Source organism: Colletotrichum navitas (genome assembly GCF_030913465.1).
Source record: "Colletotrichum navitas strain CBS 125086 chromosome Unknown LY79scaffold_104, whole genome shotgun sequence".
Taxonomy (NCBI): domain Eukaryota; kingdom Fungi; phylum Ascomycota; class Sordariomycetes; order Glomerellales; family Glomerellaceae; genus Colletotrichum; species Colletotrichum navitas.
Genome location: NW_026850650.1, coordinates 26,203 through 39,948, shown reverse-complemented (window position 1 = coordinate 39,948; position 13,746 = coordinate 26,203). Strand labels below are relative to the sequence as shown.

Genomic DNA, 13,746 nt, shown 5'->3' with positions numbered 1-13,746 from the left:
GAGTGGGTCAACGGAATATTCGAGTGGGAAACTGGATGCAAAAGAAGAGAAAAAATATCCCCGAGGCCAAGGAGGGAATGGGGGATGCAATACTAATTGGGAGGGAAAACGGACAAAGTTAACGAAGCGGGCCAGAGTTATCGTCCCACTCGTGGTTACGACTCTCAGCCCAAGCAACATGAACATCATCCATGAACCGGCGTTTGGCGATTTTAAATTTACGGCTCGTATCTATATTGGTATTTGGGAAACGTCTTCTCAGATGTCGACAATGGTATCGACTTACTACTACTATTACTACTACTACCACGCCAAGCCACCACTTGTCAGGAACCCGACGTTACCCACCCATACCCGAAACGGTCGGACAGACACGCGGAACGAGACAGACGGTGAGGGTTGGTTGGACAGTATTACGGAGGCAGGGATGGCTTATTAGGAGAGAGGTTTAGAGGAACAAGCACCGCACAGTCGTTTTTAGATGATGTCCCTGCGGGCTTTTATGAAGGTAATTCGGGTGGAGGAGATATCAAGGGTGGGAAAGCACACCAGTTGGCTTGAGATCGGGTTTGCTTGCATTTTTGGGTCTTGACGTCCTTTTCCTTGTGCCGGCTCATTTCAAGCTTTTCCGATGCAAAGCTTGGAAGACCGCGCTCCCGCTCTCGTGTTTTTTTTTTCTTCTTCTTTTTTGGGGCATCTATTGGCATCTATTGTTCTTTCGTCTTTGGCATTCTTCTGCATCAAGCATATCGGAGAACTGGGTTCGCGTGTGCTGCTTTTCTTCTTTTTTTTCTTTCTTCTCGCGTCGCCTCAATGACCAGGGGAGAGAGAGAGAGAGACAGGTGGTAGGTTTCCAGGTGGGCTCTGTTCATCATACCATATCAAATCTATATTATAGTACAAACTCTTCCCCCGCGACCCTCACGCACTTTATTTAAGTGTGTTCCGGGCGCAGGGATCTTGTGTCGCGAAGGAAATACCATTGGAGGCAAAAGGGGCCTTTATTTATTTCTTCTTCTCCTGCTTGGTCTTCTCTCCTCCGTCTTGCACCTTGGGGACTGCTTTTTTTTTTCTGCCTTCTTTTTTCTTCTGCTCTTTGTGCCAGATCCTTATTTCCGGCTTCTGGAAGCCCGGACGTATGCACGCAGACGCATGGAATGGAGACACGCGTTGCTGTGAGAGGGGGTGGTTGTGTTGTGCTGGGTATTTTTTTCTTTTTTCCCCTCTCCTTGTTACTCCCTTTACACATACACGTGGCGATGATATACCATTGGACGATACGACAAAAGGCTTTGGGGAACAAGAAGGTACACATATATAAGAAATGCCATGGCTCTAGGTCTGGAACCGGGCAGGTGAAATGATTTGGATCTCTCTCTACAGCTTGGGCAACTGTGTGTGTATATGTGTGTGTGTGTGTATATGTGTGTGTGTGTGTATATGTGTGTGTGTGTGTATATGTGTGTGTGTGTGTATATGTGTGTGTATGTATATGTGTGTGTGTGTGTATGTGTGTGTGTGTGTGTGTGTGCGGTATGAAAAGGCCATCCTGCGTCTAGACCGCAGTCCATTCAATGTGAATTTGGTCAAAATGATTGCAATCTTTCTTGCTATCTGTCAACTTAAAGTTGCAGCAGTGCACGCGATGGATCTCCCCTGAGTCTAGGATAAACTGATGGTCTACGGAAGGCCACCAAGTTCCCAAAGGTACCGAACCAAAACCGACGCTTGAACTCCCAAACGCCCAACGACGCCACTCTAATCTACACGTGCCAAGGCTTCCTGCGCCCCATTCAGCCCGAGTCTATCTCTCCCTCTCTCTCCTTCACAACAAAACGACCGCTAGGCAAAGCCACCCGTCCGGGTACGCGGCTTCGCGCATGAGGTCCTCCAGGGGAGCTGAAAAGGGCACAGGCGAGCCGTGGAGCACTACGTTGGCAAGGACCGGGTCTCGACTCGAGGGAAAGAGGGATGGGAGGTGCGACTGAAGGGCACGGCCAAGGGTTTGGGGGGTGTTGCGGGTGCCCGGCACTATCGGAGGCACGAGGGCCTGGAGGACCTTGTAGGCACCCGTGGAAGAGGGCTGGTCCGCCGTCATACCTGGGATTGGTGGCGCTGGCTGTTGCTGGTGTTTCTGCGACGAAGCTGTCGACGGCGAGGCTGGCGGTCTCGGGGGCGCCGCGGCCGGTGAGGCGAGCGAGGGCGACGACGACGACGAGGTGCCGGGCGGGGGCGAGGAGGGGATGTACACCCGCAAGGGCACATTGCGGAGGGGCGTGGGGGCATTGAGAAGGAGGGCGTTGATCTTGGAGAAAGACGCGAAGTCGTTGTCTTGGACGGCATTCCAGAGGGCCGAGGTATCCGCTTTAGATAGCGACATTATGCGTTTTGCGTTGCCATAACGGACAAAGTCTGCCTTTTTGGGGGGAGGGGGAGGTCAGGTGGACTGGTTCGGTCTCGGGTTTGGTTTTGATGATCCTTCACGGCGAAGCGAGGTAGAATGGGAATGGGGGGCGGGGGGCGGGCAGCTAACAGTGGGCCTGTTCTTCAAGGTGAGGCCGTAGCGGGAATGAATGGACAATGTGAAAGTGATGTATGAGTGGAGGTTTCTCCTCATAAACTGCTGGGACAAAAGACATTTGACAGAGGGAAATGGCGGGCTCGCTTGTACAGTAGCTTAGGTATTGGGTGGGCTCTATTTGAGACACGAAAGGGATGGAGAGACAACGAGAGGCTGGGGAAGGAGATGAGAGACAAGGAAAGGCTCACCTCCTTGACACAGTTTAGAAAGGTGTCTCCAATGTCCCAGCTGTCGCCATCGCTGACAGTGAGGCGCCAGGGCAGGGAAGGCTGGTAGAGATCGACGAGCAGACCGAGGGGCAGATTCCGGAGGAGAAGTTGCTCGTGGTGGAAGGCGGAGACGGGGGCGCGGAAGAAGGCGGAGCAGCGCGGAACCAGCAAGGCGAGGTAGGAAAAGCGCGGCAGCGAGGTAACCAGCGGCGTGTTGGGGTGCGAGGGGTGGACGATGTGGAGGGGGATCTGGGCGGACCAGAGGGCCTGGGGGATGGAGGCCATGGTAGGTGGTGGCCGGGCGATGGTGGTAATTAAGCGCAGGGCTTACAGATCGGAGTTTGCGTGTCGTCGTATGGGGGAGAGGCTGTGGAGACGGGTGTGACAATAGACGGGGCAGGTCGAGAACAGCACACGTACGGTCGGCTGAGAAGAGGGTGAGATGAAGCTATGGCGAGGGCGATCAAGGAAGGTCCTTAGTCATCGTGGATCGCAGTGAGGTCGTCTCTCTCAGTCCCTCAAGCAGGTACACAGTTGGCAGGCCAGGGAAGTTGCGCTGCGGTGTGGACCGGGTCCGCGACTGACGTTGCAGTTGCGCCGGGCAGAGGAGTGAGGTGGTTCGGGAACGGATACGGAAGGGCAACAGTGGGGGGGGGGGAAGGGGGGCGCTCCTTCCCAGCCCGTGGCCGAAGCAGTGCCCCACTTCACTAGGTCGCTATCATGATTACGTAATCGTGTGTGACTACCCAAGCCACACACCCCTCCCCTACCTCCTACCTGCCTGCTTGCCTTCAGCTTTGCTTTCAGAAAGGACCTTCCCCTAGCACCTGCGGTAGCCCCGGGGGAGGGTGGGTTTCCTTGTGCATCTGACAGCGGCTCCTCCCTCACCTACCTACCTACCTGCTTACTAAGGTAACGTCTACAATCCCTTACCTTTACTTAGTACGAGTAGGTAGGTAGACGGAAGGCGTTCGAGCCGAGCTGAGCTGAAGCTGCCAAATCCAATCCAGTCCCACTGCGGGCGGCTGCGGCTGCGACTGCGACTGCGACTTCCACCATCGACGACTCATCCCGAGACAACAACCCTCGTCTCTGTCTCTCGACGCTTGTTGTTCGGCGAGATGGGATGACAGCGAGGCCTGTCAGCGATACTCGCCCCGCCTTGGCAGTCGACGCTATCTGCGGGTCTCTCTCCCTGCGGTAATGGCCGTGGATGGTTGCAAGCTCGATGGGCCATAGCATCGCAAGATTCGCCTGTTTTTACAACATCACCGACGCTGCGTCGACAAGACCGAAGCAAGTACTGAGGCCCGCCCCTCATACGCCTTCTTTCACCTTGCTACACCACTCCAACCCGCTCGATACGACAATTAGGAAAAGAAAGCAAACAAAACGCCCACCCCCCGCATGCTTCCTTACCCCACTCACGGGTCGTCGACACCTTGATACCACACGTGTGGCAAGCACCTTCACGGATCGAAAGGGGAAAAAAAAGAAAAAAAGAAATCCAAGCGAGCCGTTGCGCCGCAAGGTTCATGATGCATGACCAAGCGTTCGCCGCGTGCGCAAGGATTCCCTCACCCTCTGCGCCAGAGAGGGTTTGTCGCCGCAGAATCTTGCATCCTACCTCGAATCCAAAAAGGCCAAACAGCCAAGGGGTCCGGATGGGCATCAGGTCCAGTGACCACCGAATGCACTGGATCCTGTTTGCTCATTTGTCCATACGAAGGAGATTCAACACTAGCACCTTCCGCCGTCTCGGCGCAGTTCACTAATCGGCCATGTGCGTGAGCTGTCAGTTTCCCAAGCAAGAAAATCGCAGTAGCAAACGGCCCCCTGTCGATGTTGCTCTGGTGCTTAGGCACATCACCTGTCCCAAGGAGGATTTCTGTTCGCGGGGTTCCTTGGCCAGCCCTTTCTTTTCTTCTTCTGCCGTGCAACTACACTAGTTTAGTTGCAGGCTGGCGCACGGATATAGCAGAGGCGGTATAGTATATCTGGCATGCCATGCCATGCCTACCCACCGCCGGCCCACAAGACACGCCCTCTTCTCCAGTCACTTGTCATTCCTGACAAAATCACTCAAACGAGATGGCTGCGCTGCACAGCGCGCACAGCACATGCGCGCCAATCTTCCTTGCGTCTACCACTACAAATACGCCGTCTGCTGCCTCGAGCTCTTTTGCCAGCCATCCCAAAGTACCTTTCAAGTCGAGTGACTCGGAGTGACAATACCTACCTCCCCCCCCCCGGTCGCCCGTTGCCTGCATGGCCAACAAACCACCGGCGTTTTGCGGACTTGAAGCTCTCGATCGTCAACCTCAATGCCTTGCTCACACGCCCCCCCCCCCCCCCTTTTGGATTCCATGGCAAGCCCCCCTGACAACCTCGGTTCATCACTTTCCCATCACATTCGCCGTCTTTTTTGTTTTCCACGATGGTCGCATGATGGCAAAATTCTGCACATCGTAGTAGGTATGGCATCCAAATTGATTTTCCCTGCAGATTCGGACTTTAGAGCTCCTTGGGCAGATGCCGTACCCTCCTCGACCTACCGGTACTCCCCAACATAGGATGGTCTTCCCGTGCCTTGCCGCAATTCGGTGCCCGTCCCTTCGGTGCTTGGTCTGAACCCTCTTTCTTCCCCTCCCGCGTTCCGCCCTGCATCGACCACTACCGCCAGCCTTTGCCTAGCTCACACCCTCGCCGTGCCCATGTATCCCGTTGGCCGTGTAGAGGGGCGATTCCTTCCAACCGAGACAAGTCCGTTTCCCACGAAATCCACACTACTCATATAGGCCCCCCATGCCTTCGGATGGGGGACGGGCTAAGACCACAATCCCATGGCACTGGATCTTCCAGCTCGGCTCCCTAAGCAGAGGGCAACGATCATGTCCTCTCGCCTCAAAGTGCCCAGGATAAGGCCGCAAGGCGTCAGTCACAACGACGCCTCCTTCACAACCCAAATATGCGGACTATTCTACTTGTAGGTATCTCGAGAGCCGGTGACAAGCCTGCCGTCCAATCACCGGCGTCTGATGACTATAAGTGTGCCTGCTTACCATGCTCCTGCCCGTCAATTCGCTGCGTCGGCTCTGTCACCCTCGTATCCGAAGCGGGATCTTCGCCAGGAGGTGAAGACGTGTCACCAACCCATTTTACGCAGTAAGGGTCGCTTTGCAGACGCCGCCACCCTATGGTATCAAAAGCAGCATCTCCAGCTGGGGAGATTGGGGTGACGGGCGATGTGGACGCGCCAGGCAGTGGTGGGTGATGGCCACACACCTCTTTGTCCAACGCATCACTAGGTACGTCTCGAAGCCCACTTTCGTTTTACGGAAAGTGGGCAGCTAGCTGTCAGCTTGTTTACGATTCTGAGCCGCCAAGGCCGCGGTCGCCATCGATGACACACACACACACACACACACACACATCCATCCATCCATCCTCCTCAATCATTATGTGCGAATGTGTACGGAGTATGGGCAATGGGAAGCTAGTGGACGCCGCCCCCGTCTGCCCCTCCACCCAAGGACAAAAAAAGGAAACAAAAAGAAAAAACAGCACGGATTGTCTGCTGACGAGAAAAGTCATTCGGTACACAGCATATCGAATTCTCTGCGTCAGTCGGTTTCTGCTTTCGCGCGTAAGGCAAGACAAGGCACTGCGATGCACTGCGACCGTGGGGGGTCTTATCTATCGATAAAGAAAAAGAAGCAAGAAAAGCTAACCCACCCTCCCCAAATCGGCGTCCGAGGTTCCAAAAACAGGCACCGAGAAGCAGAGAGGTTTGATAAACCGCTCGATTCCGTTCTCCATGGTCGAATTGGGTGAGCTGCAGCCGCCGTCTCGTCTGTGATCGTCCGGACCGGGATTGTTCAACATCTGAGGAGAGTGTAGTTGGCCGAACTGCATATCGCCCAACTCTCACGCAAACATCGGGGCGATATCATCTACGAACGACTACTTGACATCTTCCGACTTTTACTTTAATTTTTACACGACATGCCGAGGCTTCGGATGCGAGAGATGAGTAATGCATCGCAATGTTTTCCCTCTCGAGATGGGAAGGACCGGCGCGCGGGGGGGTGGATACGAACTGGCTGGATGCGCACAACTGAGACCTGAGGTCCCGTCATCCTTGCGGTATTGCGCCGGGATAGTAAGAGAAAGATCCAGGGACCGTATGCCGGTCCCGCGTCGTCAACGGTATTACATGTGTCTGCCTCCTCGCCTGTCCAACGCGCCGGAAACCTTGCTTACCCGTGGGAGCCGCCTGAGGAAGAGGGGTGGTGCCTTGTCGCGGGAATGCGGCGGGTGATGTGCCGGAGACAATGGTCCGGTATAGCCGGGCGATTGCCGTTCGCCGGAGAGGAGGGAAGGGCATTTAACTTACCAATGCGCCACGACTTGGGAAAGGGGCTCAAACCTTGGTTGACGAAGAGGATGTTCGACAAATGAGAGCCACACGCGCTATCTTGCGAAACTAACAAAGGACGATGTTCCATTGGTACGGCGACTTATGACGAAAGACGGTCTGGGGAGAGGGGGGGGGCGTGTGCCTCCCGCCAGCAGAGGACACACGCGAGACTGCAAAGTATCGGTCACACAAAACGGACAGGGGAAAGGGAGGGCGCCTCGCCGGCCTGGGCTGCCGTTGTGGGTAAGGAGGAACGTCCTTGTGGCACGTCGCGTGCGTCCTGCAGAATGGACAACCTCTACAGCGGCTTCGTTATTGCGACCATGCGGGGCTCGGTATTACCCATCGTGCAAGCGAAGCAGGACCGCCCAACGGAAAGCGCATCATGAGGGGCCGTTGAGGGGGGGTGTGTTTTTTCTGTTGAGAAGGAGGAGGGTGGGATATCTGCCTCTTTGGCTTTAGCTCTTACGAGGCCCAAGGTGACGACTGTCTAGGAGGGCCGTTCCTGGGACGCTTCGAAGCGACGGGAACATTGGCGGGAAGGCTCGGCGATTGGTAGTTTACATAAACGGCGTTACAAGAAAAGATGTCGTTGGGTAAAAACGGACGGATATAGATAGAGGTGGAGAGGGGGGGGGGGGGGGGGGATGTCAACTGGTTCAATAGTGCGGATTATAACAAGTGTTGTGTAACAGACGCTGACAGAATATCCTTCTGCCAACCAGGCCCTGACCAATTAGACCATTGTCGCCAAAAGCTCCGGCAGAGGCTAGCAATCTATTGCTAGCCACACCATGGAGGTTGCCACTCTGAGACATGTTGGTACTGCCATACCTTGATTAAATAAATACCTACTTGGGCGAGTATACTAGGCGGGGGGTGGTTATTGCGCTGTTGTTACCCCCTGGCTATAAATTGTGTTTTCAACGTTCCACGCAACTTTAATTCTTGGCCGTCTTCTGTGTTCTTTTTCTTTCTTTCTGCCCCGCTGAGGTGAAGTCAGATTCAGCAGTTGCCTTGCGTTATTGGGTATGCTATACCTTATTAAGATATTGAGATCTGACACAGGTCAGAGGTGTCCCGTATCGGGTTTTACGTACCGTGATATTGCACATGTGTCGGATAAACTGCAGCAGACTGTTCACGAACGATTTATATATCAATCATTTTTTTATTATAATTGTTGTTTTTTGGAGGGTCTTTCCATATACTTGGACGTCTTTCCATATATTTGGACGCAACTAAAAGATACCGCTACTCAGTGCAATCTTGATACCACAAAGTTCTTTGTACACAGTCAACATTCAGAATGCTTTTAGAAGAACATGGTTGGCAACTTGTTTTGACGATGCTAATATCATTAGGTCATATCAGGCTATGTTACAAGCACTAAACTAGGTATCAATTCCCACCAATCCACCGTATCGCTCGTCTTCTCTTCATCAAAAACCGATCCTCCAAATTTTACAATCCGCGATGCGTCTCCTGGTGAGACACCTTGCTGTTGCGCCTCGCGCGTCCGTGACCGTGATCCCCGTGGGCGATCTGGGGCTCGCCAATGTGCTGGGCCAAGACGGAGGGGGGGACCTGAGCCGCGTCGGTAGGGTCCTTGGCAACACCCGAGGTGGTATCCCTGAGGTTGCTCGTCAGTCCCTTGTAATGCTTTTTGTGTGCCTCTCGGCTCCCGCCCCTCCCCCTTCTCCCCCGACGGTTTCGGGAAATCGGCTTGCGCTCGCAGGTGTGGTCTTCGCTTACTGGGCGTAGGTCTTGTTGCCGCCGACGGTCTTGGAGCCGTCGAGGTCCGAGTCGACGCGGGGGTCGACCTTGTTCATGGCGTCGGACTTGTGGGGTCCGGCGGTGTTGGGGGCGGGGCCGGTGCCGTGGGTGCCGGAAACGGCGGAGCCGACGTGGCCAGCGGCGTTGTGGGTGTTGGAGACGCCGCCGGTGGCGCCCGTGTTGGGGTTGCCGGTCAAGCTGGAATTGCCGTGAGTGTTGTGGGTACCGGTGGTGCCGTGGCTACCAGTAAGGCCGGAGCCGGTGGTGCCGTGGCTGCCGGTCAAGCCGGAGCCAGTTGTGCCGGTGTGGGTACCGGTGGTGCCGTGGCTACCAGTGAGACCGGAGCCGGTGGTGCCGTGAGAGCCGGTCAAACCGGAACCAGTGGTGCCGTGGCTGCCAGTCAGGCCGGAGCCGGGGGCACCGCGGTGGTCACGGTCAGAGTCGACGCGAGGGTCGACCTTGTTGGCAACGCGTCCGCCGTGGGGGCCGTGGACACCATCGGGGTCGTTGTAGCAGGTGGTGCCGGTTGTGCCGTGGCTACCGGTGAGGCCGGAGCCGGTGGTACCGTGGCTGCCTGTCAAGCCGGAGCCAGTGGTGCCGGTGTGGGTACCGGTGTGGGTGCCAGTGGTGCCGGCAGGGTTGGCGCGGTGGTCGCGGTCAGAATCGATGCGAGGGTCGGCGGCGTTGGCGGCGCGGCTGCCGTGGGGGCCGGAGGTGCCCTCGGGCTGCTCGTGCTTCTTGTCGGAGTGGAGAGCGTCCTTGACCTTGTTGACGATGGAAGACATGCTGGGCTGATGTTCGCGGTGCGGGTATCAAATGGAATTCAAATGTGGGTGTATTGGGAAAGGGGTGGTTGTGTGGTTGGTTGGTTGCTTTGTTTTGGGTATCTTGTGTTATGATGATGAGAGGAGAAAGGAAAGGCTCAGAGGGTGGGAGGTTGAGGCGGTTATATAGAAATGGGAAGGCATCCAGAAGCGCGCGAATCCCCCCTCCCAGCCATTCTTGGTCGACGGCAGGTGAGAGGAGTATTGCAATCGCGATCCAGCAAAGCGCCCCCTCCTCCCCCTTGCAGGCCAGGTCGGCTGGGCTGTCGACGCTGTGACTGACAATAATCAAGGAATTTGCACCACCATGCCCGCCCGCCTGGGCCAGTCCAACGCCAATGCCTATTCACCGCGTGGCGGCATGGGCCTGGAGGAAAGACGGCATGCCTAGGTAGCGTGAGGAGGAAAAGAGTACCTAAGGTCGTTTGCGCACTTACGTCCGCACGTCGTCATAGGTCTTGGACGCAGGTCGTCTCACTCGGGATACAAGCTACAACTGCCAACCAGTCGGAGCGAGGTGTGGTCGGTACGCCGACACGCCTGCTCCGCTCGCTGCCGGGGGCCCCATGGCCAATGGGAAGGGGGACGGTCCAGACCCAGTTTGCCATGGTCGGATGACGACCCAGGCAGGACCTTTGTCTGGCGTGACGCTTGGCTTGTTTCCGTCAAGCCTTTTTTTTTTCCCTGGCTGCCTCTTCTGATCTGGATCTCATGTTTTTGCGTGATGACATGGGGTAAGAGGATATGCGGGTGCTCAGGGTCTTGGGCGACAGGATGGTTCCCAAAGGCAGGACGGGACGTAATACGGCGAGGGTTTGTCGTCATTATTGGGAAAAGCGGCGGGTGACGGTGGTTGAAGAGCGATGAAGATCTGTGGCTAGTGACGTCCTAGGGCTGTGGGATGGGCATCAAACGTGGCGAACCTGGGGGGTGATGGAGACTGTGTAGACTGGTTAATTTTGGCTCAGCCTGGAGCAAGCTGGGCTACCCGCTCAGGCACGCGCTACCATACGTGGTGGGGGTTACAAGGGGAACAGGGGGGGGGGGGGGATGGGAGGATGGAATGGGCTTCGGAGCGACGTGATGATACCTGGCCTCCCCTGTTTGTCTTTTGTCCCGCTCCGCCACCCCGATCGGGGCAAGCACCTGTACACTAAGTGCGGCGGCGTTGGAGACACTTCATCAGAAAGGAATGGCGTGCCGGTTGCCGCGCGTCGTTGTCTCATGGCGTTTACCTGCTCTCGTAGAGGCTGTAAGACATGCAAAAGATGCAATCCGAGGCCGCGGGCAAACGCGTGACCCAAGCTTCTTCCCGTCCCCCAGAGGCCACCCTTTTCTCTTTCGCCTCGCAATCCCTCGTCCCTTAGGGTTTGCTGGGATGAGGTTCAGCAGGAGCATGACATGGGATGGGATGGCATGGCATGGAAAAAGGTCAGCCTGGGAAAGGTTTCTTTTGGGTGACGGGGCAACATGGATCGAGGGTTGAGGCTGGCGAACCGCTCGCTGTGCTCCGCCAAAAGGTCCCACGGAACCAAGGCAGTGGATGTCAAACAAGACAAGATGAAAATTCGCCAATGACGCAGCACCGAAGCTCCTCTGGGCCAACCCACCCCGCGTGTGGCGCAAGCTACATCATTGGCTGTCGATAAGGAGCCGATCGAGCTGTGGCTTGGGTGGAGGGGAACCACAACAAGCAAGCATGGTATGGCTGACGTAAGAAGGTGTGGCGTCACCTACCCCACAGAATGCGGTCATCGTTCCATCACATCCACCAGCTCCCCCTTCAGCTAGGTACGCTACTATTACTGTACCGGTACACACCTACCGGTACACTACCGGTAGTAGGCCTACCTAAGCTCGTTGGAACGTGGCGCTAGCTGTACCGTAACCTGCTCTGGCCTTGTTTTGCCTCATCCACGACCCCCCGCCTCGACGCAGCATTGCGGGGCATTACGCCATGCGGCTCTCATCGGGGCGACGGTGATGCAGCATCGGGCGCCCTTTCAGAGCTTGAGATGCCAGAAATATGCCCCGTCTTCCATACGGGAAAGATCGCCGCCGGAATCGGGTCATTGTGAAGGGAAATCTGCTTAATTCCCATCCTCAAACACCTCCCCCTATGATTGATGACTGATGCACCGCCAACTGTTCCTTACAGCCATCTATCCATCCACACATGTTCCTCTCCCGCGCAGCCTTGGGCATATCTCTATGCGTGCGACATGCTGCTTATTTTTGCCGCCAAAGCTAACGAAGCACGCCATTTTGCCGCACATCGCGCCCGAACCGACTCCGCTAGTCACTCGGGGGGGTTTTTTTCCCTTCGAGTGCAGCCGTGTCAGGAGGGCCACACAAACGAGAAAGAAAACCTGGCGGCCAGGGGAGGAGGGGGGCGGCAGCCTGCCGGCGTCTAGTCCAGACGCAGGGCGGGCCTAGGAGGGGGAATGCGCCGCAGTAGCTTGGAAACGGCCTGGGACATCTGTCGTCCCCTTCTCAGCCCGAAAGTCTGCAAGCCCCGAGTATTGTGGCATCTTGGATCGCGCATCGTGGAATTCTAAAGCCATCTCGTATTTGTTGGCCAGCGAAGCAAGCTTCTCACGCGGGACCCTAGTGTACGTAATTGCCGGCGCAAATGATACAATGCCCCCCCCAGTCCTTTCCGGCCTAGCCCGTTCCAAAACCCCCGCCCACGGAGAGGGTAGGGTACTTTCGAGATGAGGCAGGAATAATATGGGGTAAAAAGAAAACCGCTCCCTCAAGCCATGCAGCCCGTTCCGAGACGCGCTCACGGTCGCGGTCTGGAGCGGTCCAGAACTGCGAAAGCGAGCTCGAGGGATGCAGTCACGGGACTCGGTCGCGGAGCACAAGACTGTTTTCGGAACGGCATGGCGGCACCGATACGAGAGGGCGCGGCCCAGGGGAGGCGGGGAGGCGGTCAACACCATGCAGGAGGACTCTGTTTGCTGGCGAGCTTTGTCTGGTTGGTTTTGGGTTTCGGTTTGTGCCCGCTTTCTCTCATCTCGCTTGCCACGCTTTCCCCCCCCGTCCGTCTTTCGGTCCCCGTAGAAACGGCGACGCTTTCCCTGGTTTTCTGACCTTGCCGGGGCTGTCTTTTCCCGCCGGCGGTTCCCGCATGCACCTACGTCATTAATGAAGTTGATACATGTCTCGGGCCCGAGCGGCCGTGATCGCCAGTCCCATGCCTCTCGCCACCTCCCGATAACAGCCCAGTCGGCCCGGCTGATCGTTGAGCAGCGCAGACTTTGCCGTGGTCAAGTGGTCACTTCTGGCAGGTGAAGGTGACTTTGTTCTCTTGGTCTCGAGTAACACTTGTTTCCTGTTCTTCTGCACGACGTAGCGCATCTTGTACTGCTTTTCACGCACAGGTACCGTCGTCCTGGACTGTCCCTCAAAACGACCATATTGGATGAGAATTGCCAGTCTTTTGAGTGGTTCAGCTTGCTTTCCATATCGACTAGCAATAGAGTGTGCTTGTCTGTCCAGACAATACACATTGGACATGGCAATGGTCATGTTGACGTTTGCTCAAGGCCCCCGGCCCCCTCCATTGCGGTCCCCTTTCAGTTCAGAAGCTGAGGCGTGTCGACATGTCGGACTGGCTGGACAGAAGAAACAGCAAAAGCGCTTATTGGCGTTGCGCAGTTGCAACAAGTTTTGCAATGGGATCAGACAAGAGACTAGGGGGGAATTAGGGGGATGTAAGAAGGAAAGAAAGATAGGCCAAAACGCCAACGACTCTTAGCGTAGGCACCGAGAGCCTATCATCGCCACCTCCTGTTTTCCGCCGTGGCTAACTTTGTTGAGATTTCATTGCGAAGCACGGTCTTTGTGGGCGCTACCTATTCAGCGAGGAGAGGCGATGGCCAAACTTCTCGTGGAAGTGGACCGCACATCCCGAAACTTCGCGGCCTGCAG

General features: G+C 56.1%; 4 protein-coding genes across 4 annotated transcripts; 1 reads left to right on the top strand and 3 right to left on the bottom strand.

Moving 5' to 3' along the window:
* Positions 1 to 535: 535 nt before the first annotated feature.
* On the top strand, positions 536 to 876 carry LY79DRAFT_42817 (uncharacterized protein). The gene has a single exon (XM_060553162.1). It carries the CDS (start codon positions 632 to 634, stop codon positions 815 to 817), a length of 186 nt encoding a protein of 61 aa, XP_060408539.1. The 5' UTR covers positions 536 to 631; the 3' UTR covers positions 818 to 876.
* Positions 877 to 1,451: 575 nt separating this feature from the next.
* On the bottom strand, positions 1,452 to 3,417 carry LY79DRAFT_569690 (autophagy protein Apg5). Its single transcript, XM_060559074.1, has 2 exons — positions 2,770 to 3,417; positions 1,452 to 2,416 (listed from the first exon to the last, which is right to left on the bottom strand). Exons 1-2 carry the CDS (start codon positions 3,073 to 3,075, stop codon positions 1,826 to 1,828), a joined length of 897 nt encoding a protein of 298 aa, XP_060408538.1. The 5' UTR covers positions 3,076 to 3,417; the 3' UTR covers positions 1,452 to 1,825.
* A 5,257-nt stretch (positions 3,418 to 8,674) lies between these two features.
* On the bottom strand, positions 8,675 to 9,771 carry LY79DRAFT_526878 (uncharacterized protein; the record flags this gene model as incomplete). The annotated part of the gene is made up of 2 exons (XM_060555876.1): positions 8,675 to 8,843; positions 8,966 to 9,771. 2 exons carry the CDS (start codon positions 9,769 to 9,771, stop codon positions 8,675 to 8,677), a joined length of 975 nt encoding a protein of 324 aa, XP_060408537.1.
* Positions 9,772 to 12,194: 2,423 nt separating this feature from the next.
* On the bottom strand, positions 12,195 to 12,879 carry LY79DRAFT_569680 (uncharacterized protein; the record flags this gene model as incomplete). Its single annotated transcript, XM_060559073.1, has 1 exon — positions 12,195 to 12,879. A coding segment is annotated over one exon (621 nt), but the record flags the coding sequence as incomplete, so codon positions are not given.
* Between the last annotated feature and the right edge of the window lie 867 nt (positions 12,880 to 13,746).